The sequence below is a fragment of the Numida meleagris genome, chromosome 6, assembly GCF_002078875.1.
Source record: "Numida meleagris isolate 19003 breed g44 Domestic line chromosome 6, NumMel1.0, whole genome shotgun sequence".
In the NCBI taxonomy this organism is placed as follows: Eukaryota; Metazoa; Chordata; class Aves; order Galliformes; family Numididae; genus Numida; species Numida meleagris.
In genome coordinates, this window is record NC_034414.1 from 26,248,810 (window position 1) to 26,276,333 (window position 27,524).

Sequence of the window (27,524 nt, forward strand, 5' to 3'; positions counted from 1 at the left end):
CATGGAACTGAGCTAAGTTTGGCCCCTCGTTGCTTAGTATTGCTTTAATGTTAGAGGCATTCCTTGATTTTATTTTCTTCCATATTGTTTGTTATTCCTAGCATAGAAGTATTGACATTAAAATGAAAAGCTGGTAATGAGATCAAGCTATTCAGGCCATGGGACCATTTTGCAGAGTCTTGCAGAGTTAACCAGAGATTGAAAAAGCTTAAAAGTTTGACCTGGTGATGTATTTCGTTGTGTGGTCAGTGACATTTCTCCCACAATAGCATTTGGCTTAATGTTTCTTCCCCAGTGGGTAGTAAGTAACTGTGCATGTGTCATTGTAGCATTTAATTGTGCCTATAGTTCTGCTGGGTGAGGTGTGACAAACGGGGAAACCTTTGGCACAGTTGGGTGGGTCAGTGGTATGACAGGAGCACAGTTTGGAGGGGTGGGTGGGTGGGATGGGATCCTGGACAGCCTCCTGTACAAGGCTGAAGTGAATCTGGCACTGACATGGAGATGCCACAAAGGGAGAGAGAAGCCCAGGGGGTAACAGTCAGACTTTGAATAACTCCACTGCTCCACCTGTGGCAGGCTCGCTGATGGGATGGGAGCTTGTGATATTTAACCATACAGGCCATAAGTTATTTATTCCCTGTACTGTGTTGCCACAGCTGAGGTCAGCAAAAACATTCCAGATTTTTTTTATATTTTACAGAAGGGAAGGGGAAGTGATTGAATGCTGTCTGTGAAGGCTCTGGTGGGAGAACTTGCTTTCCGGCCTTAACCAAAATTGCCCAGACATGATGAATTTAAGGCAAATAGCAAAGACTTGAATACTTAATGTAACCTTGCTAGAGATCAGTGGGGATAGAGGATTACTCTTTCCATTCTAGTTTCTTAAACCACCTCCGTGTTGTGGTCACATGCACCTCTCAAACTCTCTGTACGCACAGCCATGATGGCCGTTAACAGATTGCCACAGCTCCAGGGACCTCCTAGGTACTTTGCAAGGAAAAGCTTCCTACAAGAACTCTTTGAGTTAAGCTGGATTGAAGTACTGTGGTGTGTGCAACTGCAGTTCGAGTGATTAAAGTTTTCATTTGCAAGAGTTCCAAAAAGCTGTGAGCAAAGGCTAGCTCCGAAGTGTTAATGATCATTTCTAGACTATCCAAACTTGCTCATTGCTTCATTCAATTTACTTGAGTGGGTGAACTTTGGTTTTGCATCTTAAACTTACAGAATATTCAGAAGTTGAAAGGTCTTATATGGGAGATCATAAAATCCTGCTTTCTGTTTGAAGTACCCACTTATTATAATCTGTATTATTCACATCTGCTATTTGTTACTTAGCATAAGGCCAAGTAAAGAGAGGTCTTTTTGTTCTGTGTCTGTACAGTGCCCATCACAATGCATTCTTCGACAGAGAACTCCTACGCACAAATAATCCCCAGTAGTTAAAAAGCACGTACAGTTGTACAGAATGCAGAAGTTTTTTCCTTTCCTTGAGCTTTAAAGAGCTTGTAGCCAACGTTCTTCATAATGCCATCAGTTATACTGTAATAGACCGCTATTTTTTGTCATCAAAGTGTTGTCCTGGGAGTAAAATCCCACCAGTATGTTCCCGGGAGTGGCATTATTTCTGAAAATCTGTATTACACATTTACCATTCTAAGTACCAAGAAATAAAATAAACTTGTTACATATGGGTACACAGATGCTTGTTGTGCCTAACCACATTCACTCCTCAAAATGAAATATGGAAACTTGAATGGATGCAGTAAATTGACTACAGCAATAATTTTCAGGTATTAAACAGGAGCTAGGAACTGGTGAAATCCCTTTGTAGTTTATTTCCAGACATATTATTGCTTGGTCTGTTAGGTATCAAAATCTTGTAATGAAAGTATAATGTTGGCTTTGGCTATGGGGTAAAAGCTCTTGATAGAAACACTTGTAATGCTAAAATGTAACCATGTGAAGTAGGGATACAGGCTCTCTTTCCTATTTCTCCAATGCTGCTGTGGAATACGCAGTACGGTGGTGTGATACTGGATCTGATCCAGACATGAAAGTTGCATGGCTGGCCGAGAAACAGGGTAAATTACCTTCCAAATATTTCAGTGCTGTGTTTAGGGCAATCTTTGTGCTTGGGTAGCTCATTTAATGCTGTGCTAAATCTTTGTGTGCTGCAGGAACTTCTGCAGTGCTACACGTGCCATTTGATGGTCTATCTAGGCCAGAAGAAACCAGTGCTCATTTTTAGGTGCTGCTAGTTCTAAGTGCATTTGCCCTGTGGATGCCTACCACAGCTGTGATACCTAGTGGTAGCAGCCAGTTGTTCTTTCTGTGGTGTTCAGACATGTGTTATGTGAGCCAAGGAAGGGAAACAATGTCTGCACATGGGCGATGTGTCCAGCTCAGAAGTCAGGTCCAGGATGAGCACAGCTGCATCACCGCTTTTCCTCCATGATCCACGACTGGGATGTGTTCCCTTTTCGCGGTGCCCTTTGGGAGCTGCTACATACCCAGTCTTAAAGATGGGAAAGAAGGATTTTAAAAAAAACAGTGCTCTAAACCATAATAAAAAGCCTCATTCCTTCCTATAGGATTCTCTTTTTAGCATGCCTCAGTGACTAGAAGTTGCTGCATTCCTTCATGGATTGTGGATTGGAGTAAGGGTAAAATAATTCACAGCAAGTTTGTTTAATAGAGTTTTAAAGTGATAGCAGTGTTAGTTAAACGCTTGATGCAAGGGCGTGCAAGTTTGCCTGGGATGCTTTTTGAGAATCTCGCAGAGTATTGAGAATTGGGTCCTGAGGTTTGGGAACTACTTATGTAGCACCCAGCAAAATGGAAAGTACATTCTGCTACTGGAAAACTCTTTTCAGTTGCCTATGGGACCAGGTAATAAGGAGAGGAGGTGAGGAGCTCTTAATGGAAAGATGCCCTTGGTATCTTTATTAACTCACAAATGAACTCTCTATCCTCCATGAGCCTCATAGAAGTGCCACTCAAAGAGTTGCTAAATTGGTGAATTAACCAGATAGCTGCCTTCAGCTTTTTGTGCTTTGCCTGTTTCCAGGCTGTGACTTGAAGGTTTCCAGCCTGCTGTTTATTTCCCAGTCCCCTGAGGAATACTTGAACCCGTCCTGCTGGCAAATAAGAGCACTGAAGAAATGTCTGGGTAGTCCCAAGTGGCAAAGCTGAACTGTGCTTCCAGCTGTGCAGGTGTTCACTGTCACAGCTGCAGCAGCGGTTTTCATCATTACTGCTACCATCTATGGTGTAGTCTTCTAATGGCCTTCCTATGGTGCAGGAGCCAATGAGGCTTGAGGGCAGGGTAAGTAAGGAGGAGTTCAGTTTGAGGTCTTTAGACCACAGGTGATAGCCATGAGCTTGGGAGTCATTGCCTGGGGTAGTGGTAGGGTAGCTTTCTCCATTAGGATTTTCAGATAACTGCCTGGTGTGCTGGGCTAACTTGATGGTATGTTGAGTTGAGCTGTGGTGAACAGGTAAGAAGGAGCTCAGCTGATCTGTGCGATATCGTATTAATATTTAAAATTCATTTCTGTTCAAAAGGCAAGCTATGGTGAAAATTAGAATTGCTTTAAAAATCAGTCAGAAATGATATTAAGTAAATTATTATTGGCTTGTGCTGTGTCTGCATTTACTAATCTCCTGCAAGGTCAGCTTCAGTAACTGGACTCTGTGTTGTCTACTTTCTCTATTCTTTCCAAATATGTGCCAGTAAGTAGAAGGAAAGATTCTTTTGTAAGCAGGACTTGTTGCTGTTTTGTAGATCGTGCTATTACATGCTCATGTATGACCACAAGCACTTAGGGCAATCTTGCCTGTTACTGACTGGAATGGTAACTTGCAGCAACACTTGTAGAGTATATTCCTTGAATCTTATGTGCAGCAGATGTTAAAAGTTGCATCAAAATAAAATTAAAGCAACAGCAGACTGGAGCCTGTTGTTGGCCAACCTCTTACCCCCATCAAAATGAATGTGATTGTTCTAGTGATTCAAGCATATTCCTTTTAAAACATTTATTCTCACTGTTGCCTTTTTCATGCATATTTTGAAGCAACCTGTTCTGGTTGTTGTTGTCTCTCACTCCTAAAACTTCATAATGCTGTTATTAAGAAGAATGTATTCTAAGCAAACATAACCAGATGAGTTGAGGTTAATATTTCAAAAGCTTGTTCAGGTCATGTTAAGAAAAAAGCAAAAAAATCCCATAGTTTCTGTAGTTTATTCAACTTAATATATGCTTGCATTACATATATGCGAAGTGTAATGACACAAGGTATTGGCATCATTAATACATTTCTACTTTTGTTTACATCTTCAGTTTCTGATGAAGTCAGCTTTTCTGTATTTTTAGTGAGCTTTTTTTAAAAAGGTTGTATTTATATTTTTCTTGGGAAGAAAGACGGCTTGCAAGGAGAGGATGTGTGTTTTCCTTTATAATGGTAGATGTGAGCATTTTTTTTTTCTTGGAATGTCTCTGTGAAATGAAAAGTTCTGAATATAGGAAAGAATAGGTGACAGAGGCAAGAGTAGAAAATACCTTTTAGCTTGTAGATGTTCCTTGCTACCTTGGTGATTCACTCCCAGTGCCCAGACAAATGGCAGAAATGGCAGGCTGCTTTGGTCTGCTATGGCTATTACATAGGTGCTGTTCGTGTCCTTTTCTTACCTGACAGTTCCTCTTTCCAGATGGTGATAGCTGAACTCTCCCAAAAGCTGTGGGTTCAGAGCTGGTACCTGATGGTGGGAAAGCTGTACCAGAACTCCAAGAATTGTGGTGCCTGAAATTCTGCACAAACTGCATTGGTTCTGCATTGTTCATGATTTCAAGCTTTTTTTTTTTTTTCCTCCACAGAAGAGCTGAGATTTTTTTTTTTTTTGAAGAAAACTTGAGTTTCTAATTTCGTGTTTATGAAGGAGTTCCCTATCCCAAATAAATGTATTTTAACATTTACATGTCCTGTTTTGTAACCTAGCCTATTGTTAAGGTTATCTTAACATCTTTTCCCTTCTTTTAGTTATTTTCCTTTGCTTGCTCTATTATCCAAAGTTTCGTATAAACTATCACTGAGGTGGCTGCTCTTTTCTCTTAGTAACTATACTTGGCATTAACAGGTCGTTTGCATAAGCAACATCTGTGTTTTCATAAGGGCACTGCATCAGCAACCTTTCCCAGATGTATTCTTGCAGTCACACGGAGCACATTTTCTAACTTTTCCACGGGACAATCTTTCTGGCTTCTTAAAAGGGCAGGACTCTGTGTGTCCTGAGTGTCCAAATGCTGCAAGGCCGCCGCAACTGCAGCCAATGATGCTTCTGCTGATGTTATGTGACAGCCCTGTGCCTGCCCTGATGTAAGCTGGGAGGAGCACAAGGTGCTAGCTGCTGGTGGGTCTGCTTTCTGAAGTAAGAGGCTGGCTCTTTCTTCATTTCTCTTGTCTGCAAAAGCATCTGCAACAACATCCTAAAATATCACCACAACCTTTTGAAACTCTTTTAACTGTAATTTTGCATTTTCATAGAGCACCAAGTCCTATAAGTACTTTATGAACATCAGAATGTTTTGGAGCAGGAATCAGATTTTTTTTGTATGCAACAAAAAAAATGGCTAGAGCCAAGTCTGTGCAGGGCAATTTTGATTTCTAAGACCACACCTTCTCTCTGAGAAAAACAGTATTAATGTAAGATGATGCGATGGCATGCAAAAAGATCACTGCCCATCTGCCCTGGGCATGGTGCAGAGGCTGGAAACTGGTCATGTGGGACCTTTGTGCAGTACATCATGAGATACGAACACTGTGCACAGGGAATTTGTGTAGGGCTTCCCCAGTTTCCTTTTCTTTAATTCTACTTAAAAAAAAAAAAAAAAAAAAAAAACCTCTCCTGCCATCTTTCTATCTGCACCATATTAAAAAAAAAAAAAAATAGTTTTGCATGTCTGCTTTTTAGAATTTAATTGTTTGCTGTAGGAGCTCATTGTGGTGTAATGAGATAAATAATTAGGCAAGAAAGATGAGAATGCACTCTAGCATTCAGTGAAACAGTCATTTGTTCAACTGTGATCACAGATTGTGGCTCTGTCCTGGTGGAATTAAAACTGACCAGTGTATCTAGATTCTGATTTCCAAGGAAATCACATGGTGTTTCCACAGAACTTCTTTTTTGCTGAAGTTTGTCAATGTCTTGTTACTCAGTAAACAGCTGGGGAATCAAGGGTGGAAGAGTATGGGCTTTGATTGAAACTGGACTGATTGGAGTGGAATATTGTTTTCAATCATCCTCCTTTTGTGCTTCCTTGGGTGCTGGTGGTGTAGATGAGTTTTTCCTCTCGTCTTCCCTCTTCCCCCAAATGCCTCTGTCTAAGAGAGAAAGCAGCATCGTTTGAAGGCTGTTCAAAGCACTGGTGAATCAGGAGCAGCGTTTCTGACTTGGATTGCTCCAGCAAGATGCCTGACACTCCTATTACAGCAGTACAAGGCTTCGAAAACGATGCAGACAGGGCCACCAGAGAAGGCCATCCAGCACTTTCTTTTCCAGCTCATCAAGATACATACCAAAAATCTGAATATGATCAAGAAAATGTTGACTATTTGAGCAGGCCTTTATCTTGAAGGAGCACCATCAATGGCTCAAGTTTCTCTGCACCAAATATTCCTATTTTTGTTGCTGTATAATATTTGCAAAGAACACTAGAGGGAAGCCACACTTGAGTATTGTCACGATATTGTCTAAGGGTCTGCGTCCGTGACAAGGGGGACAGGCCCGAAAGGAAAAAAAAAAAAAAAACGAGAAAAGAGGAAGGAAAGAAAAAAAAAATTGCCGGCGATAAGAGCCAGCCCCCGGGCGGTCCGGCGGCTAAAGCGGCAGAGAAGCCGCGGAGCCGCAACCTGGGAAGAGGGGGACCCGTAGACGGATCTAACAGAAAAACAGCGGCACCGATCTGAGGAGGAACAACTAATTTTACTGAATATATCAAAATGAGGCTAGTAGAATTATGATAGAGGGTTTACAGGCTGAAAATCTTACACAGTAAACTGCAGGAGGACCACGTGCTTTCTCCACCGGGCTGGGAAGAACAGACCCCGCGTCTCCCACGTGGCTTCACCACCCCCTCTAACGCAAAGACCCCTGGGGAGTGCACCTCCTCCCCTCCCCCTCAGAGGGCCACACCAAAAAAGGTAGTTTGCAGTAACCGGGGGAATTAACTCTTTAACTGCCCGTACCTTACATGATGTAATGATGTGGAATACCGACAACAAAATATCACAAAACCATAACAAGTATTGATAATCATTAGGAAAGGTGATTTTTGTCTGAAGGATTGTGTCAGCTATTATTAGAGCCAGTGAGAGCTCTGTACAGCTGGGAGCAGCCTTGAAAGTTAACTTGAGCCACATGTCGAGTACAGCAGCATGTTGTCCTGGTGAACTTTGTGTACTTGGCTTCAATATGAATTTTTAAATTATTTATTGACATCTGTTCTGAATTTGGTAGGAAAGTTGCTGACTGGGTGTGCACTCCTCTTTTGCAAGACACAGCAAAATACAGACTTAATGAGAAATATCCCAAATGGTATTGGTTGCTCTGCATAATGAAAAACACCAAAAACAAGTTTTAGGTCTCTCTTTTTTTTTTTTCTAATTGCTGATACTTTAAAAATAAATCCTGCATTAGCCAAAGGGAGTGTGTTCATACTGTTTGCAGCTTGTGAGTTTCCCATATTACAGCAGCAAGGCTGAGGATACAGATGATGCTGCTGTCATGGAGAGATGCTGTGCTGGGGAAAATTGTGGTCGTAGGTACCTTACCTTGTCAGTAGAGTGCAGAAGCTCCCATGGCTGAAGGCACTGTTAATTCTCAATACTGAACTCTCAAGGCTGAAATTGGTTTTGGAGTTAGCTTGAGTGATGGACACTGGCAAGAAAAGCATAAGATGCATGCAAGAATTGCATTGGAGTGCTATCCTTAAAATTTGTATGAGAAGGTGTGTACTGCATTCTTTCAAGAACTATTTAGGATTTCTCATGTACTCAAGCAGTGTATTTTGCCTTTAGTATGTTTAATTACCACAAGTATTTGGTGATCAGTATTTGTAGAAGTCATTTTGTTGTATTACATGTCTAGTGCTAATGATTCCAGTATTTTTGTTTTACTGCATGTAAATATTTTTAAAATAAACACCATCCTTCAAAAGGCAGCTCCTTTGTTCTCTAAGTGCATGACTGTTATTTGAGAGGGTGGTGGAGAAGTGGTGCAAATTTTATGAAGCCTAAAATAAACAACTGCCATTCTTCTCACCCACTGTTTCATCCAGCTTTGTATACCTATTTGCACTTCTGCACTCTGCGTCTGACCTAGTTTCAGTGCTATCCAGCAAGATGTGGAAATGTTGCTCTCGGGGAGTTTTGATCCTCCCATGATTCTGTTCTGCTGGCTCCTTCTTCCAGGTCTTTCAGCATCTGCTGTCTCTCTGGGATTGTGTTTGCTTTGATGGGCTGCAGAAATGATTTGTCAAAGGATCAGCAACTGTTAGAGGAGATTTTCCATTGAGCTCTCCCCTGGTTTTGGCTGGACTGCCATAGCAGCTTTGCTTCCATTGGGTCTCTCTTGTAGCTCCTTGTTGCAGCCCTGCAGCTGCATTTTGCATGTTTGTTACTGTTCTGTCACTGGGCTTGTATTTTGCTAAAACTTCGTGGGAAGATCCAGGACTGTCCTGGGCCTATGGACCACAAAATGGTCTTTTTGCAGCTCTGCATGAGAAAAAGTTCTTCGTACAAAATAATTCAGAAGAGAAACATTTCCCAAACACAGCATGATTTTTTTTATTTTTATTTTTTCAAAAAGCAGGAGAAAGGATGATAGGGAAGCTGAATATTTAGATCACTGTGACTTCTGAGCAGCAGGAGTCAAACATATCACAAGAGAAATGCACGTTGGGGCTGATTTTTTTTTGGTACAAGTAATGCAGCTTTCATACCGGTGGAGCAGAGTACCCATTCAGTAAGGACAAAATATTGTTTTATTAGTCAAATGCAAACTGCAATATACAGATATAAAGCTGTGTGGACAAACGATTTTTGCTGCGAGAGCTTCTTGTAGTGTTCATAATCTGGAATTAAGGCACAACATCTGCAATATCTGTAAATGTGCTTTGTCTTTGGGACTTCAGATATTAAACTGGGCTTCCTTTCCTAAAGATCTCTGGTTTGTACCTAAGTGAAGAATAAAATAAGCACATACTTACAGGGATGCTGAACAAATGTTTTGTAGGACTGGAGATAGCTACAGCTACAGCTTTGTTGTATGTTGGATATTAGGAAGAATTTCTTCTCCAAAATAGTGGTTGGGCACTGGAACTGGCTACCCAGCAGGTGGTGGAGTCACCACCCCTGGAGGCATTTAAGGAATGGGTAGATGTTGTACTTAAGGATACAGTTTAACGGGCAACGTTGGTGGTAGATGGTCTGTTGGACTAGATGATTTTAGAGGCCTTTTCCAATCTTTGCCAGCCTGAATTGTTCTGTTTAGAAAGAGCTCAGTACTCTTTCTCTCAGCTGTAAGGTGCTGCAAAAGCGTTCTCTGTTCTACCACTGCATACTTATGCCCTTTCTCTAGCTTTGGCTTTAGCAGTTGTGTGATTGTTTTCTGATCACAGCTGATCTGAGTCCTTACATGGGGGTGTGATTGCTAGATTTGAAGCACACACACACACACACACACACCAAAAAAAAAAAAAAAAGAGGACACATGTGAGGCATTAATGAGGAGAACACAAATTGTTCCTTCCAGTAACAGCTATCAGCTGAGATAAATAAAGTAGGCTGTGAAACTACATCCAGAGGAAGGGATGACATTAGTTTTATTTCTGTTTGCTGCTGGCTGACTTCTGTGAGTCTTGAACAAAGTTACTCAACTGCTGCATAGTGAAGAATCATCATTACCCTGTGCTAGAGTGTGGTATGGTAATTTGATTTTCTCTTGTTTGTATTGTACTGTCATTATATTGTAAGAATATAAATATGAGCACTTCAACTTTATATGTGAGAATATTTTTTTTAATATCTTTAAGGTCCTGTATTTGGAATTTCTTTATCTTGGACCTTCGGTAATGACTTTAGTCTATGAGTACACTGGTGATTAGAACCCTTCATGTAAAGACATGTGTTTGTAGGGTTTGTATGGCAGGAGTGGGGTATAGGCGGTGAATTTTTTGTAATTAGTATTGGTGGTACTGGAGGCCCTGATTGCTGCTGAAGTTTCCTTACATATTCAGTGAAAGTACCCTGATGTTTAAAGTTACTAGGAGTTACTAGACTGATTCTATGCATGAACACCTGTTTCAGGCAGGTGTTTCTAATTATTTTTAAACTTCATCTGGAACAGTTCAGGAACTATAGAAGATGAGGTAAAATATTTTAAAGTAACTTAAGGTGAGCTTTTATTTGAATTTTCCATTTATTTAAATTTGGAAATCTGGTGTGTATTTTTTCAGTAGGGACTTGAACAAAACTACTCAACTGACCAAAAGACAGGCTGCACCGTGCTGTGTACTGCATGAAAGCTAGCTGTTAATGAAAGGAGAAATTTACTTAGAAAGTAAATATGTCCTGTACAAATGTAAGGAAATGTGTTAAAACAGAGATTTGGAGTCACAAATGAATGGTGGTCAATCACATGTGAGTTTTCTAACCCTCATTTTATCTTATCTGCCTTCTAATTAACCGAATGATACCAAACCAGGTGATTAGCAAGTGATTTTATGCAAATAATGTGTGTGAGTGCATGGTGCTTTGCAGCTGTGGAGCAGTTTGTTTACTTTTCAGGACAGTCTTACTTTGCTAAAAAGAACTTTCTTGAGGACTACCATAAAATCTTTAGATTACGTGGTAAAAACAAGATGATGATACCTGACAAAGCTTTTGTCTCATGGGTCTGTGACTTGTATCCATACTCCACAAAACATTGCCGGTCTACAAGGGCTCCACTCTGCTTCAGTGTAGCAGTGCTAGTGTGTGTTTTCAAAGTGGAATTACATTCCCTTTAGGAATACGTTGTTCTTCTTCTTCCTTCTAAATACAATTTAGAAAAGCAGTTCTTAATGTGAAAGAAAATCCTAACAAAATTTAAGTGCAGGAACTTTGAAACAGCTTAATGACCACACAGCTGTTGGGCTTTGTTTTTCACCTCTTATTGTTATGATTTCTGTCTGCAAATGCTGCTTCCTGTTATGGTATTTTATAGAGTGTTTTATATCTTTTTAAAAACTCTTGAAAGGAAAAGCAAATTTCTAGAGTTCATGAATTTGAAATGCATCTTTGTGTCTTCATATTTCAAATAGATTTTTGAATGTGTTTTGATTCCAGAGAGAGTGCAGAAGGAGGGAGAGTGATTGTAGAAGTTGATGACAAGGTGACAACAGTCAGAAATATAAAGGTATGCTTTTTGTTTTCTTCTGTTTCTCCTGTAAGGATCCTGATGTGATGCTTTGCTGGGTTTGTCCACTGGATCATTTTGAAATAAATACTAAGGGAGACATTTAAACTAGCATAGCTCTAGACAGTATTTTTTTTCTTTTTTTCTTTTTTTTTTTCATGGTGTCAGGGAATGTAGCATGTAACTATTCTCTGTAGTTTGTTCTTACCAAAGCTCCTGTGCTTTGGCTGCATGCTGTTATTCAAAGCTGTTGGTACTTTGTTTATGATTTTGCACTTATCTTTCTGTTACCAATATCTGGATGATTTCTTTCCCTGTTTCTCTCCTCCTCTCTAATTTGTACTTAGAACGTGACTGGCTTACATGAAATGGAATAAAATGTGTTCAGCTATGCTTCAGGCCTTGGTAAAAGACCAAGAGCTATTAGAATAAAATTGATGTGGCCGTCTTCCTCTGAGAGCTTTAGAGTCTACATACATGGGAATCAACCCTATGTTTTAGACTCTTGAACTACTCAAAAGTGCAGTGTGCCTTTACTAAACTAATGGAATGGAAGGCAAGTAATTTTGTGTTGTCAAACTTCTGTCTGCTTGAAAAGCAAATAAATGAACTGTGGAATTACTGAGGTGAAGGTGGGGATTCTAAGAGATGGATGCATTCTGTGTTTCCTCATAGCTGTGAGGAACCCAGTTATTCTAGTTGGTTGGCTCAAAATAAATATTTAATGAAGTTTTGGGGAGATAGCTGGGCAAAAATAGAATGGATGGTCTTGAGCTTTTTACCTTTTTCTGTTATGACTTTTTTTTAATGACTGTGGGTGTTCTTTTTTTATTGACAGAAGAGGGGGAAAACATTAGTGGTATGGAAGGTCTCGTGGATGTAAATTGTTACTAATTATCTTTGTATTTTGTTTCTTTACTGGGGCTGGTGTTGAGGTGCTGATGCTTCCAGGATTTGCTTAGTTGAGTCAGCACAAGTGCAATAGTTCTGTCTGTGAGTTTCCATTGGTAAGACAACACTTCCTGAAAATAGGACTAGAAGTAGCTTGAAGTGATCTCCCTCCTGGTCAGGTGTGAATGACTTTGCAAGGCTGTATTTACAGAGTCCAAGATTCCCTTAAACAGTTTTCCCCAGTTCTTTGCATGTGTAATAAAGCTCTCCAAGAGGCAGTTGCTTTCCAGCTGCAAGCTGTCCCTAATTTTCTTGGGGAGGGCTTTGGCTGCCATGGCAACGCTGCAGCCACCCCTGCTACCCCCAGCTGGGAGGGACACTGCAGGCAGGTGGTGGCCGGCAGCTGGGTAAGCAGGCCCAGCTGAGCCACGTGAGACAGTGAACTTTCAATTTTATTTCTAAAACGGGATCTGTGGGCTGCCTTGGTGCACTGGGAAGTCAAAGCAGGCTCTGTAAGCTGGGCAGGATTGTTTGGAGGTACAAGAGCTGACTTGTGAATGTTTTCTCTCCTGGTGTAATTGGTGAGTTTTTTAATGCATAAACTAAATTTAGACTGCTTACTGCAGTGTATAAACTAACATTTATACACTAACGTTCACATTGCACGTGAGGTACATTTGCTTCGTAGTTAAAAGAAAGCCTTGCAAATCAGAAAGGATGCCAAGGTTTACAGGGTACAGGTTTTCTTATGTCGGACAGGAGCACATCTCTCTGAGGTGAAGGGATGCGAGGTTTTTTGTTTGGTTCTTTTGCTTTTAATTTTTAAAAGCTGTGATAGCTTGCGGTATTGCCTTTTATTTAGTGCCATTTTTTCAGTAATCTGACAGACAGTATAGTCACTCCATAGTTTGTGGTGACGTTAGTGAGGAAGTTTGTTTAGATATGGAATAATATTGAATCTTCTTTTCTGCTTATATTATTGCACATGCTAAGGTTATGATAAAGTTATTAATAAATTCAGTGGGTGCATTTGTAGTATGCAGTCACACCAAAAGATGTATTAGCTTGTCAACATGACAAAGCAAGGGGGAAATGGGGGAATAGGCTTGTGTTTTTAAATACAGAGTGAGAAAATGGGTTTTGTTTGGCTCTTTGTGCCTTATTTCTGTGATGTGGTTCTCTGTCATTTCTCAGTTTCACTGAGAAACATAACAAGGATTATACAGCTTTTCTCTTAATATAGATGCTGTGGAGATTCACAATTGTTGGTTGTATTTAGGCTGAAGAACCTTCTTTATAGAAAACGTACCCTTCAGAAAAAATTCCTCAGCAGGTTTGGCCTGGACATCCCTGCCTCCTCGCTCTGTGAATCAAAGGAAAATGAATAAAGATAATTAACTGTTCGTTGTTCCTTTTCCACAACGCAGATCCTGGATAAAAACCTCCTGTTAAAGTGCTTGCTTTTTATTCAGCTTTGGTGTGAAGTCTGACTTTTTTCCTTCTATTGTCAGGTTGACAGTAGGCTTGATGGCACCTTGGACTCAAGAGAAAAGACTGCTGCCTTCAGCTTTGACTACTGCTTCTGGTCAGTTGATCCTGAAGATCCAAAGTATGCATCTCAGGAAATGGTAAGTGATGCTGTTTTTTCGTATTTGTGTTCCCACTCTGTTTTGTCCTTCACATTCATATCTACAGGAAGAGATTGTGAAGTTAGATAAGAAAATTTTGTCTATCTGCCTCCATCTTTTTCTTACATTGTTTGTAATAATATAATACTCAATCTGCAATACTCTTGTTTTTAAACCAATTTTTACCTTCATTAAATCTGCCAGCTTTGGTAAAAATCATTAATTGTGATGATCTAAGGATGCTAGCTTAGTGATGAAGAGATCAGGTTCTAGAAGAAAAAGGTAATAAAATTGAAGGAAAAAATTCAAAGTGATTCTATGGAAAGAATCAGGAATTAAGTAATCACATACTTAAATAATGGTAGTAAATTTTATTTATAGTGTGTTGTTTTGAGCACCTCTTCTTGCTCAGTCATTAGACATTTTGTAACTGGCAGGGGCCTGATAGATTAAGATTTCAGTATTGAAATGTGTTAAGGTTTGCTTGTTTATTAAAAAAAATACTGTGTTATTAAATCTACTATAAATATCATGCACAGTAAAGCTGTTCAAAGATAAACATATGCACTTGGCTCTTCTGTCTTGTGTCTTCTTTCCTTTTCTTGTTACTACAGTTGTTCCCAGTGTTCTAAGCTGTGTAATTGTGTTGTTTTTCCTTTAGATTTTCATAGAATGCATCACTCAAGACTGAACTAGTCCTGTGAGATTATTATTTCTGGTGACAATAAATGCAGGACTGTTTTAATACAATATTTGGAAAAAACTATCAGATTTGGCCATTATCAGAATAATTGGTCAAATTCTTAACTGTGTCGGGTTTTCTGCTTGGCGCAGTAGTGTGGAAGAGATTTTAGGAATTCAGGAAGTGTGCGTGTAGTGTTTAAAAAAGGAAATCTTCTCTCTAAAGTACACAGCGGAAGATAAACTTCCACTTTAGGGATTACAAATGACAAATCTTTAAGTGTTAAAAACTGTTTTTTGTTGTTGCTTCTGTACCCCCTCCGCAATCCCTCCCAATGTTTTCTTACTTGCTTTTGTGGATGATGATCTTCTTTGGAAGTTTTTCTCATGATATACTTAGGAGTGTGCCACTTAAAGCTCTTGACAATACAGTTAACTTTCTAGCTGAAATGGTTAAGCAAATGAAATGCTGATAAATACAACCTGCTAGATCAGTTTTGCATCTACTCAATATGAAAAGAGATCAGAACTGCCAAGTGGGAAACATAAATATTGGCTAGAAAGCGCAATTTTTGTTGTTATAAAATACAAGTGCAACTGAAAAAGAATATAAAATTAACTAGGTATTTTTAAAACTTTCTGTTACCATAAACAGAGTTTTATCCAATAAAAATGCTGAAGGGGAAATACAGATTCACTGGCCATAGAAAATTAAGTAAATGGGCAGTAGATTTCTTAGTTGTGGCGTAGTTGCTGAATGCACCTGCTGCTAGCCAAAACAATATCCAGTGCTGCTTCATGTAACTGTTGAATTGCTGAGCCCTGGATAGGCCTGTTTTATGTGGTAGGAAGTGTTTGAAGATGGACTGGTACTTTTAGAAAGGCCTAGAGTCACAAGTGAGTTTTTTGGGTGCTTACCTAGAGCTGTCTTGGTGACTGTAGAATACCATAATGTCATTTAGAAAAGGGCTGATGGAGTACTGCAATCTTAACGTGATTTTCTGCACTTATCTGCCATCTTACACTATATGAATGAAGCTTATTGTATTAATTCCATATTTTGCATTAGTGCTTCAATGCTGAGTTCAAAGTTTCGAAGCTTCCTTACAGCAATGGCAGCCAGAGGAAATTCAGTAATGTTTTCATCCAGTAAAAGCTTTTGTTCATGAGCTGACCTTGGATTAGTTTTTTCCTTGAAGATATCCTGCCAACTGTCATCATATGTGGTTGGTGTATTGGTTGAGGATGGAAAACGGATTGAAGTACCCGCTTTCAGGTTCATTTTTGTAGAGAACTGTACTTTTCTTGTCCTCTGGACTGACATATAAGAATAAAGTCATGGCAATTCTTTTGTTTTATTGTCACAGAGTCTGCAACAACTGCTGTGGAAGGGCTGCAAATCATAGTGCTTAGGAGAAAACGTGTTTGTTTCTTTTTTTTAAAGATACAAATTGGCTTATCTGAATACTTCTAGTTTCATCTGGATGTTAACATCGTTTACTTCAGATTCGGGTTCCTTGCATTTCTGAAGAAGGCTACGCAGATTGTTTTTTATTCCCTGTACATTTTGATTGTATACTTTACCTGCTTAAGCCAGATTTCAGTCACACATCACACATCTATAAGTGCTTTTGAATGCTGAGATGAGAAGTTCAAATTTGTTTATTTTTTTAAAAAGCTTTCTCTGCTACCTGCATTCCATTTATATTTGCCAAAATGTAAATACATGTTGCCCACTCTGTTTCTTCTAACACATTCGTATTAATGCTTCTCTTATTGCCATCTTTACTTGAGGTGGAAAAAATAAGGATATTTTTTCACTTTAGTTTGGGGAGAGCAGACCTTGTCTGCTAATACAGTGGAATGAACAGGAACTGAACTGAATTAGTAATGCCCATGTGACAGACTCTATGCCTTTGTTTTTAATCTTTTTTTAGTGACTCTGCAATTGGAAGTCCTTTTCCCTTCAAGTTAGACCAGAGTCAAAAATAGAAATTATTTTTAAGAAATGTAATTGTCTATGTATTTCTTTCAGGCTGAATTTTAAAAGCATTTCTTACTTTAGAACATTACATAAAGATAAGCCTTCTCATATCTCTGAAAAGAGGAAAGTTTTGTTTGTTTGTCATAAAATAAAAAGAAATCTGGTTTTTGACTACTGGAAGGATATCCTATCTATTTCTCAAATATCAACAGCGACGTTGTAGAGACAACCTTTTGGATAGTGGTTGGTTTCAGAAGGTGATTTCAGGTGCAAGTGGATGTCTTTGAAAATTGTTTGTACTCCCATTCAAAACATTTGAGAAACTGGACACAAGTCAGAGTTCTGTTTTCCTTATTTCTCTCCTAACTTGCTGAAACATGAACCTACAATGTTTCTAATGATGTGTGGAATCCTTAAATGCACAGAGGGGCAAGCCAGACACTTGGGCTACATGGCAGGGAGAAACAGAGTGTCCTAAAGTTGTGTGGGAACAGAGGGAGGATGGGTAACATAAGAATAAATTGAGGACAGGAACAGAATGTTGGATGGACTAAATAAGAAACAAAAGGAAACTGAAAGATTTTAAGTGTCTGAGTGCAAAAGGTCATGCATGGTTTTTTCTGTTATCACTTCTGCAACTTATTACATTTATTCTCTGTGGATATTAACCATGGAATGGTTATTCCAAATGTTCACTGTCTAGGTGTTGACTTTGTTTTTGCAGTTGCTGTTTTTTGTTCTCCTCTGAACAACAACAACAAACATATGAAAAAGGCTCAAGAAGCTGTAATTTTTCTGTTTTCCTTCTCTTGTCTTTTCTGAGATGAACTGTTCCTTTTTCTCTTTGCCTTTATTCCACAGAACTAGTTTGGTTTTACAATAGAAGGGTGCTGGATGTCTCTACCTTTGCTTTTCCGTTTGCATCTGATGAATTGCTGTTTCCTCATGTCTCCCTGCATTCCTGTACTAAGTAGTAGTACTGGAAGGTGAACTTGGTACCTTACAAAGCCTACTTTAATGGGGAAGGTTTTTGTAAGAGTAAATACTGCTTTTTCTTCCCACTTCCTCCATGGATGTCTTCAGGAGGCTGTGCGTAGTTTAGGATTGTTTTCCAAAGGAAATTCATTTTTCAGGCAATTGTGTAAATATGGGATTATCCTTTAATAGAGATTCATGACGTGCTTCTACTTAGCAATAAAAAGGGCTGCAAGCCTGTAAGGTAGGAATATTGTAGTGATATTTGATACTGTAGTGATATTTGATTAGGACAATATTTTTCAGTTTAATAGGCAGATTCAGACTTGCTGATTCATTGTGGTGGCTGAATATCATGGTTAGTATGTAGGTGCTTTGAAACCCACAAACAAACATCTAGATGTACACTTATTTAAACTTAGTAGTGCTCTTATCTGGCTTGAAACAATCTGTGTCAATCTTTTGAATTTCCTTTGTAATCCCTCAAATAGCTTTCAACGGATCTTTCATTAAGTTTGTATTAGCTACATCAAGCAAAGACAAATGTTTAAAGCAGCTGCAAAACTTAAGTAAGTGTCCAGTTAAACCCTACTTAGAAACAACAAAAAACCTTTAGCTTGATTCAGTGCAAACACTGTTAAACAAAATCTTGAGAATATTCTGCACAACTATAGAAACCCACACAAGCATCGAGTATTCTTGTAGTTGGTTGCTATAACTTCAGTTCTCAGCTTCCCTCCAGCCATCCTACCCATCCGGTTATTGTGTATTCACAGTAACTGTGGTGGGCAGACCGACCCACAGGATGTAAAAGCAGGTATTTACACACAGCAGTTTCCATAGATAACTCATGTAGTAATCTGTTCCTTTTGATAAGCTGAATACATCCCATGACTAATAGGGCATGACTGGTAGTGACAGTCAAATCCAGAAAGATGTTTAAGTGGCTGCCTTGCTCAGATATCGGTGGGATCCAAATCTCTGACTGGGTTTCTTTGAGACACTTGTCATAGATCTAAATCTTATGTTCTGTACCTTAGTTACCAGCTAAATAGAGATTTATAATGTAAGGAATTCAATGGCACACCTTTGCTTCATACACACTTTCACGTCAGATGCCATTTTGTCAGACTGCCTCTCTGCTGCCACCTATTGTATGGCAACAAAATGTGGCAGGTTATTGGTGGGAAGGTTCAACCTCTTCTGCCATATCACCATCTGCATCTGATGTCATGGACTGACATAGTAAAATAGGAGGCATGACTTTCAGAGCAGCACTTATACAGTCACAGAGAAAAAGCAGTAATTGTATGGAAAAAAACCAAACCTACTGCAAATATCAATAGCTGCTCCAAATTTCTTGACTTTGTGTTTTTTCCCCGCCCTCACATCTCTTAAGCAGTGGCTTACTGTTATAGCTGTGGATTACTGATGTAATTGTGAGCTGAAAGAATAACTCATTCACTCTTGTGTTGTTTATTTCTGAACTCGATGTATCAAGCAATACAGGATCTCCCAGCTTGCCTGACCAATGCAGATGTGTGCTAGGAAGAACTCCCTTCAAAACAAACACATCTTTAGTTTGGCTGTGCAATGATTTCTATCACGATTCATAAATATTTTCATTAGGAAGATTGGGTTTTAATCTGTGCTGTAAGTGCAGAAATGGAGGCTGCCGAGGGCAGCTCCTCTAACTGAACACACATGGTGTGTGAAAACAGATTTTTCTATTTCTTACTTTGTTTTTAAAGTATCATAGTTGTTTTTATCACATTTGGTTTCCTATTGTATTTGTATGTGGTTGTGTTTTTTTTTTCTTAATACTGGTTTCAGCTAAGAAATATAGCTGTGGAAAAGGCTGAAAGGGCAAACGATTTTCTTATATCTGTCTCAGTGTAACTGAAAAGCAACCAGAAGATGAAAGTGATATCTTTGTTTTAATATGCAACGTCCTCAGTGCAGCATTTGATTTTTTGGTTTGTTGAGGGTGGGAGGAGGCAGGAGTGTTTGTTTGGTTTTAGCTGAAAAAGTTTTAAACGGTTATACAACAGCATTGTTTGGAACCAAAACATTACAACATAGTTTCCAGATCTTCATGAGATACACTAGCTGTACTTGCAGCTTGGTAGTTTCCTTAATGCATGGACTCAGATTGAGGAGCCTTTCCCTTCTCTGACGAGTCTGTGACACTTCCGTGCCTCCATGTGTTCTCTGTAAGATTCAAGTTGTTAACTGCAAATCTGTTACCTGATGTATGCACTTTATTATATTATAATTCTTTAGAATTAAGTGCTAACTTATTTCTATAGTCCTTCAACTTGTTTTCTCTTCATACTTCCCCCATCCCCCTTCCTCCTTGTAATGCTGGAGTGAGGTGGAGGCAGCTGTGGGTGTAAGTGGCATTTTCTCATGAATTATATGAAAAGCAGTAAGCATTCCATCTGCAACATTTTTTTTTCCTCCAACCTAGAATGAGATAGGTGTGGAAAGGAGAATGTACTGTAAGAAAATGGTTTTTTGTTATTGTGATGAAGGCAAGGGAAAGCGGGGTGAGTGCATGTTATTATGTATCTTCGACCAGCAGCGCAGCTGCTGTGCTCAGTTCACAGTCGAATAAAGTCGTTCTTTCTGGCTACACCAGGATTTCTTTGCTCTGAAGAAAACCAGTGTGGGATTTATAGCTAATACTTGTACCCTTCAAAGCAGGCTTTACTGGAAGGCAAAAATCAAATGGATTTTCAGTTTACCCCACGTAACATTGATTTTTTTTTTTTGTCTTTCAAATACATTGCCTATTTAGTTTTAAATAAATAAGGCATTATGTTAATTGCAAGAAGTAATTATGTAGCATATGCATTCATATGCAACTGTAATTTAATACAGGCCTGTTTAAAACATGAAGCCTAAGTACACAAGAAAGAATTAAGCTGTGTGTTGGTAATGAGGGAAATATATAATATTAAAAAAAAAAACACCCACAAAAACAAACAAAACCAAACTGCTTCAAACAGTGAAATTCAACTTTTCCCAAATGTGAAATATACTTGTACTTACACTAACTCATTTTTCCTCACAGGCACAGGTTACACAGCACACTTCATTAGCAATAGGCAAGCTATATAATTCACCAAAAAATATTGGAAGGAACTGTAAGTGCATTCAGCAGCCTAGAAGAAAAAGAATAGTAAATTCTTGGCGTTAACAGGTGCGGTGCATCTTGCAGTGAGCCTACACCACTACAGTCAACAGTTCTTCTATTACCACTGTGATTTCCATGTGTCTGCAAACTATCTGAAGTTGCTTGTCAGCATATGGTTATTTGAAAGGATTTTCTTTTTATTTTCTTATTTTTTTTTTAATTTTTACATAGATGTGATATTTCTCTTTACAATCCCTGAGATGTATTTTTCATACCTGAAGGGTTTCTATGTAGATCTGTCGCATAGGATTAGACACATACTTCTTTGACTAGACTGCCTCTTCTCTCCATAAGAAAATCCACCAACACCACTATAATGCACGCAATATTGATGATGCAACCCAGGAATACAAAGATGTGTTGTGGGTGTGAAGGAGAGGCGTGTCTCAAAGTCCAGAATGGAAAACACTTGGAATAATATTAGAGCAGATGTTAATGTTAAGTTTAATAACTGTGATTTCAGTTGTGATTCAGCACTATGGGAAAATAACCTATTAAGCAAGGGCCAGTTCAAATAGTCCATTCCAAAACTTACTATTCTGCAGATATTTCACATGGCAGTGATATAGCCTGGTAAGACATACTCATCCTAAGATATGTGCTTCAACTGAGAATGTCATGACTTTAAAACACAGAGGTTCTGCTGTTAGACAGTGAGAAAACATCCATAGTAGTATGTGAATCTGGGGAGAAGAAAACCTAAACTAGCATTCAGAATTTTGACTTTTATGCTTTTAAACTGAATTATTTTTATTCATTTTCACTGTTATGCAATTTAGGAACACAACTAGCAAAATATATCTTAGCAGAAAAAGCACAACTGAACGGTGATGTTAATTTGCTTTTCACAGCTGAGCTCTCAAAGGCATACTTTCTGTTGATAAAAAACAAAGCTGAATTGGGAGTCAACATGCAGGTGCTCAGATCCAGCCAAAAGGATGATTCATTCGGTTTGCCTTCAAGGAGACATGCTTCTCTCTCTGAGGCATATCTTAATTAATGGGGAAGTACAAGAGTTAACTCCTAGCAAAGAAAAAAAAGAGCAAACACAAATTAAAAAAAAGAAAAGAGAGAAAGGAAAAGGCTGGTTTTTGTTATAATGGAATGGACCAGTTGCTATTCATGCCCAACGCTTTAATAAGCAGTCATACAGGACTGTTTACATACAGCACATCATTTAATTTTTCAAGCGTTAGCTATTTATGCATGTAAGTCCAATCTCATGGCTGCAGCACATCAGAAATGTGGCACGTTTTCAGAAATAAACAAAATGGCTGTGTTGATCTTGATCACAGCTGCTGCAATAAATGTATCTCACTATTCAGTGCTAGCTTAAGTCTACCCAGTAAAATCTTTCATCAGCCAGCTGCCTGTTAAAAACAAAAAGCCCCCAGACCTGTCCCAGTCTCCCACTAAAAGTCTACGAGCCCTTCAGTCCAATGCTTACACAACCCTCAGACCACTATGTTCTCAGAGATTTAGCTAAAGCTCAGCTATTTTTTCCATAGTTTCAGTTGCCAAAGGACTAATCTAACTGTGAAGTCATTCATGCAACATTACTAATAGATTGGAGAAAAAACACTGGTCTTCATTTTAGAATAGAAACAGCAAAAATGTCATTCTTTCATGCATGGAAGAAAAACCGTGGCAGGCGCTTAAACACAAGGGAATTGAAATTGTGGATGTTCATCTCCAAGTAAGGAAGAATAACCAACAGCTTATCTATGTAACAGATTAAATAATAATAATTTTTAAAAATTGTTTTTTGTTGTTTGTTTTTAGAAAAGAAAAAATTCCTTCCAAGTAACCATGTGCTGGCAAGTGAATTCAGAAAGTCTTTGCTTTCACTTGCAAGACATGTGGAAATTACTATGATTATCGAAAAACTGATAATGAACATCCAGGTTCACTGCAAGACGCGTGACAACTGGCAATGCCAAGAACTCGCTATTCTCTTCTGAATTTCTGTGCATTCATACATATCTTTCCAGTATTGTTTAGTGAATTGTGCTGCATGTCTGTCACAAAGGATGTGCTCTGTATATCTTGTGTCTGTCAGGAAAACTGAATGCAAGTGCTAACAGCATTTGCTTTGAAGAACAGAAAGAGACATCTTATCCTGTGTTAGATTATGCTAAGTGTTCTGTTCTGGTAGCAGCAAATGGATTTGAGTAACTGCTGATATACTTAAATAATTCTGAGGGAGGGCTAGAACCAAAATGTTGAAACCTTCATAGATCATACTGTGTTAGTCTCACTGTGAAGGAATGAGGTCTCCTAGTGGACTTGAAAAGCCAAAGACCAAGGAAAAAATCTCTACCCAGCTGAGCAATGGTTCCAAGTCTTTTGAAGCAAGCCTCATCACATCAGAGCTGTCCATGACCTAGACTGCTAGAATTGCCTTGCTGTGTGACCAAAAAATCTAACCTGAGTACTTGGAAGTATGGTCAGAAGGTATTCCTTATACAGTGCCCTGGAAACGCATGTCTCTATAATTTCTCTCTGAAGTGCAAGAAAGCACACCTTCAGCTGTGGGCATTGTCCCCCATGTTATTTTGCTTGCTTCCTGTGGGCCTTGGACTTCTGTAGTCTCTCTGATGCAGCCTCTCCAGGACACATATGCCTACATACATAGGCAATGTCATTGCCAAAGGTGACAATGGAGTTATCCTGCATCAGGCATGTCAGGTGTGATGTCCTCATGCTGTCCTCAGTAACGCTTCTGTATGACCATTTTCCTTGTCCATCTATCTTGCTTTGATGCTCTTTATTGCATTCCTTTTTCTTAATGACTGAAGATAATGGCCAGAGTAGTTCATGAGTGGCTGATATTTTTTTCTTTACTGCTGCATTTTACAACTTCTTTGCTGATAGAATGAAAGCTCCACTTCAAAATGTGTGTTTCTGACATTGCTGACTTTCTCAGTAGCTAGACAGAATGTAGAACTTACTTGCTTTTATCCTTTTGTGTGTGTGTGGTTTTACAACCAAGAGCACATTTAATAGCTGCTTTGAAATAGAGAAATATATAAATAACAGTGATGTCAAGTTTAGAGTCCAGAGAGATAGTTGATATGAATTTATTATTGAAGCACTGATATTTTGCTCATATTGCAAAGCTCCTGTTCTTAAGCACCTTCTGTTATTTTTAACTGAAACTCCAATTTAGCAGAAACCTGTTAATGCCTTAAAGATATATTTGGTCTGAAATCTCAGAAATTTTGAAGGGTTATAGAAATTGGCTTCCAGCTCCTCACGTTGTTCTCCTTTACATCATTTTGATGGTGCAGCAAACACTTTTATTGTCTCTCATCCTACTGTGTGTAATTTGCATTATTTTATTGGTCACAACGGTGTGTGGAATGTAATCTTTTTCTAGTCCATCTATTATAGGCATAAGTGGCTTTCTACAACTGAACATAATTGTCACAATGGAGAGCAAAGGAGATCAGAAGGTCATGTTTAACTCCTCGTTTTATTAATGTAGAGTTAATGCATTTTTATTCATAGCATGTTTACAAGTAAACTAACCAATTGAGATGAATATCAGGGAATATTCACTGAGCCCCAGAGCTTGGTCACCTACACTGCTGTATCATTGGAGCAGTTCCTGCTCCTGTTTGGGCTGGGATAGCCAGCACTCCTCATTACAGCTTCTTGACACAGCTGAGGAACTGGCAGGGCCATGTCCATTCCCAGTGGGAACTTTGTGGCCATTTACATTGGCACTGCAACTGACCACTCCTTTCAGGGTAGGAAATAGTCAGCAGTGTGTGTGAAGCTGTGGTGGGAAGTGAAGAATTCTGTTCCTGGCAGTGGGATTCAATCTTGAGAGTCAGTTATGGGGGCTGGAATTTTTTACGTGCTATTTAATACCTCTGCTTAATGGTGCATACAAAGCACCAATAACCTTTTTTTAATATGCTGTCCATTATACATCTTGCACTGTGTGCACTGTGACATTGTCTTCTGATATTCTTAGGACTGGTTCTGAATAGCACAGTGCTGAAGCTGTTTCTTCCACCTTCTGCTGTATGCAGTAATTTCTTTTACATATGTATTCACTGATTCAGACACTTGACATGTGATGGATCTTCTGTCACACTGCAGAACATGGGAACATGTTCTTCACCCCATCTATATGGTGTCAGAGATCCCTGAAATTTTCTGTAATGTTTCCTACCCTCTTTCCACATTGTTCTATTCTTCTGCTTGATTGTTTTTTCTGCTGTACAGATAGAGAAGTGCTTCTTGTTCTTCTTGCCTAGAGGGAAATGGGGATAGGAGGCAGAGAAGAGAGATGAAACAAAAATAGGACCTAATTAACGGATTTGAGGTATTAACTGCAGCTATTTTAAATACGTTTTTAAAAGTTTAAGCAGCATTAATAAGACCTACATGGTTAGGCAGGACACAGGCAACTTGTCACTTGAAGGAAAGAGAATGCTCCTTTTTAATACTTCTAAGACCTAGCCGTAAGAAAACCTTCCTAAATTCGGGCTGCATGGTAAGTCCCTGCAGCTATTTCCATGATGGGCACAGCTTGCAAATAACGTGCGTAACCTTTTCTGAGAACAAAAAAGATGCTGACATAGTTGGGCATAGGATTGAGCCCCCTTCTTCTCCCTTTCCTTTCAGAAGCAGACATGAGTTTTAAGATGCTTCTGATGTAAAAGAGAGTTACTATCCACCCAGAAGCTTTTTGTACTCCACAGATTCATTTCATTTACTGCAGAGTATGAACTAAATTTACTTTCAGTTTGCAGTGGAGGTATCTACAGATTATCTACTGTTTAATGTTATTAATGAGGCAGCATGACATACACGCTTGGAGGAATAATCCATATAAGAGCTGAAGTGTATTCTTGTTAAGATCAAAATGATATAGACTTGTCGGTTATCCATGCCACAATTCCTAAACAACAATTTAATAACTTTGCAGTCCATGTATACTGTTTTCCTCCAAAACACTTTTTCTCTTGGTTTTTAAATAACATGTATACCTGTATTATTGATTTGCTGGGTTTGCATATGCAATATACTTGAAATGGAAATGGCAGTTTGGGAGTAATTAAGCATGTTGAAATAATGAAATTGTTAATGTTACTTAGAATAATGATACACATTAATGAAATTTTAAAATATTTTGCCATAATTTCGCTGTTCTGTTGTTATATACCTGGGAACTAAATTATCTTCTGTTTAGGGTACTTTTTAAAAATGCACAAAAGGAGCCAGAGGGGGAAATTATTTGGTAAAGGAAATCTGGAGGAAACAGTATACACTGAATAGTATGAAAAAGGGTATACTTTTAAAAATCCTTTTCTAGTCAGGCTTTTACTGATTAGACAGTTGAGGGACTAATAAAAATGAAGTGTTACAAGTGAAATACTCTGATCTGTACATAGTACTACGTGTTTGTGCAGCTTTGATCAAAGCTTGCATCTACCTTCTAAGACAAAGACAGAATTTGTAGATGCTAGGAATGTTTTCAGGAGAGCACACAATGTGGGTGCTGGATGCAAGAAACGCTCTATATATCCGCTGTAAGTCCTTGTACTGAAAAGAGAGAAGCCTGAAATTGTCATCTAATTGTCATCTGAACTAGCACAGTTGTATGAAAATCACCTATAGGCTTCAGCACACAGTCACTATATTTGCTGTAACTTGCAAACTACAAGTGACAAAATTTGTATCTCATCGTAAAAAGTATTGCACCAACATGTTAGAAAGTAAATACAGAATGATGGATACTTGCTTAAACCTCCTGTGAATATATGAAAGTCTTGCTGTTCCATCCTTTACAAGTCATTCTTTTGAACGTTCAGTTACTTGTCCATTTCATGCCTTTTTAATGTGGTGCTTAGCACAAGGTTTTAAAATCTAATGCATCCTTAACTTGGGAAATCTCTAAAGAAATTTCTAATGAGATTTCTGATGAAATTTCTACCTTCTGTCTCATTTAAAATAAAACAACCAACCAACCCCACCTTAATGTAGTTTGTTCATCATGGACAAAAATATTCTGTTTTACTTAGACAACCAAGTGCCCCCTGAATAGTTTTACCGTTTTTTTTTTCCTTTCGTTCACAGTAAATATTATGTATTACAGGGAAACTCCAGTATTATCTTCAAAGGAAGTGGCTTGTCATAATATTATGAATAATTCTTTTTTTACATTCTGCCAAAGGGTCTTTTTTTTGTCTTAATAACCAAATTTTTGTATTATCACCGGGCTTGCAATGACGCGGAAATATATGTCTATATTTGGGACTTAAGAATTTGCTGGTTTTGACGCCTGTTTGTTCTCTAATCTTTACCAGACCCACACGGTTGTCTATTTGAAAATATATGGCAATGTTACTGCTTTGTGAAAATATCGGGGAGATTGATTTTGTAGATATTTTCTCCTACTGCTTTTTAGGTCTTGTACAGGAGCTGCGAACCAGCTTGCTTTTTGCTTTCTGTCTATTTAACAATGTGTAGTAGGAAGCATTTGCAATCTTTGTGGTATGTTATGCCCATTTTGAGGTTGTTGGGATATGAAGTGAGTGGGTAAGAGAAGGGCTGCATAAAATAGCAGAAACATCCAGTAATTTCTGTCAGCAAGGGAGCAAATATAGAAGGAACTGATAGTCCTTGCAGCCTTTTGAATATAGCGCTTCTAATTAGGTGAGCTATGATTCCTCATTTCACCTTTGACTGTTCATG

The 27,524-nt window shown here is 38.7% G+C and overlaps 1 protein-coding gene across 6 annotated transcripts in view; it reads left to right on the forward strand.

Moving 5' to 3' along the window:
• The window catches only part of STARD9 (StAR related lipid transfer domain containing 9), a 102,976-nt gene that overhangs the window by 962 nt on the left and 74,490 nt on the right, over nucleotides 1-27,524 (forward strand). For 4 of the 6 annotated variants that reach the window (XM_021401261.1, XM_021401262.1, XM_021401264.1 and 1 more), the window contains exons 2-3: nucleotides 11,386-11,455; nucleotides 13,858-13,974. In XM_021401261.1, the coding sequence (XP_021256936.1) occupies nucleotides 11,386-11,455; nucleotides 13,858-13,974 (187 nt within the window). Of the gene's footprint in view, nucleotides 1-9,789; nucleotides 9,985-11,385; nucleotides 11,456-13,857; nucleotides 13,975-27,524 lie in introns of those variants that run through there. The other 2 variants (XM_021401267.1, XM_021401265.1) reach the window with 2 other exon arrangements.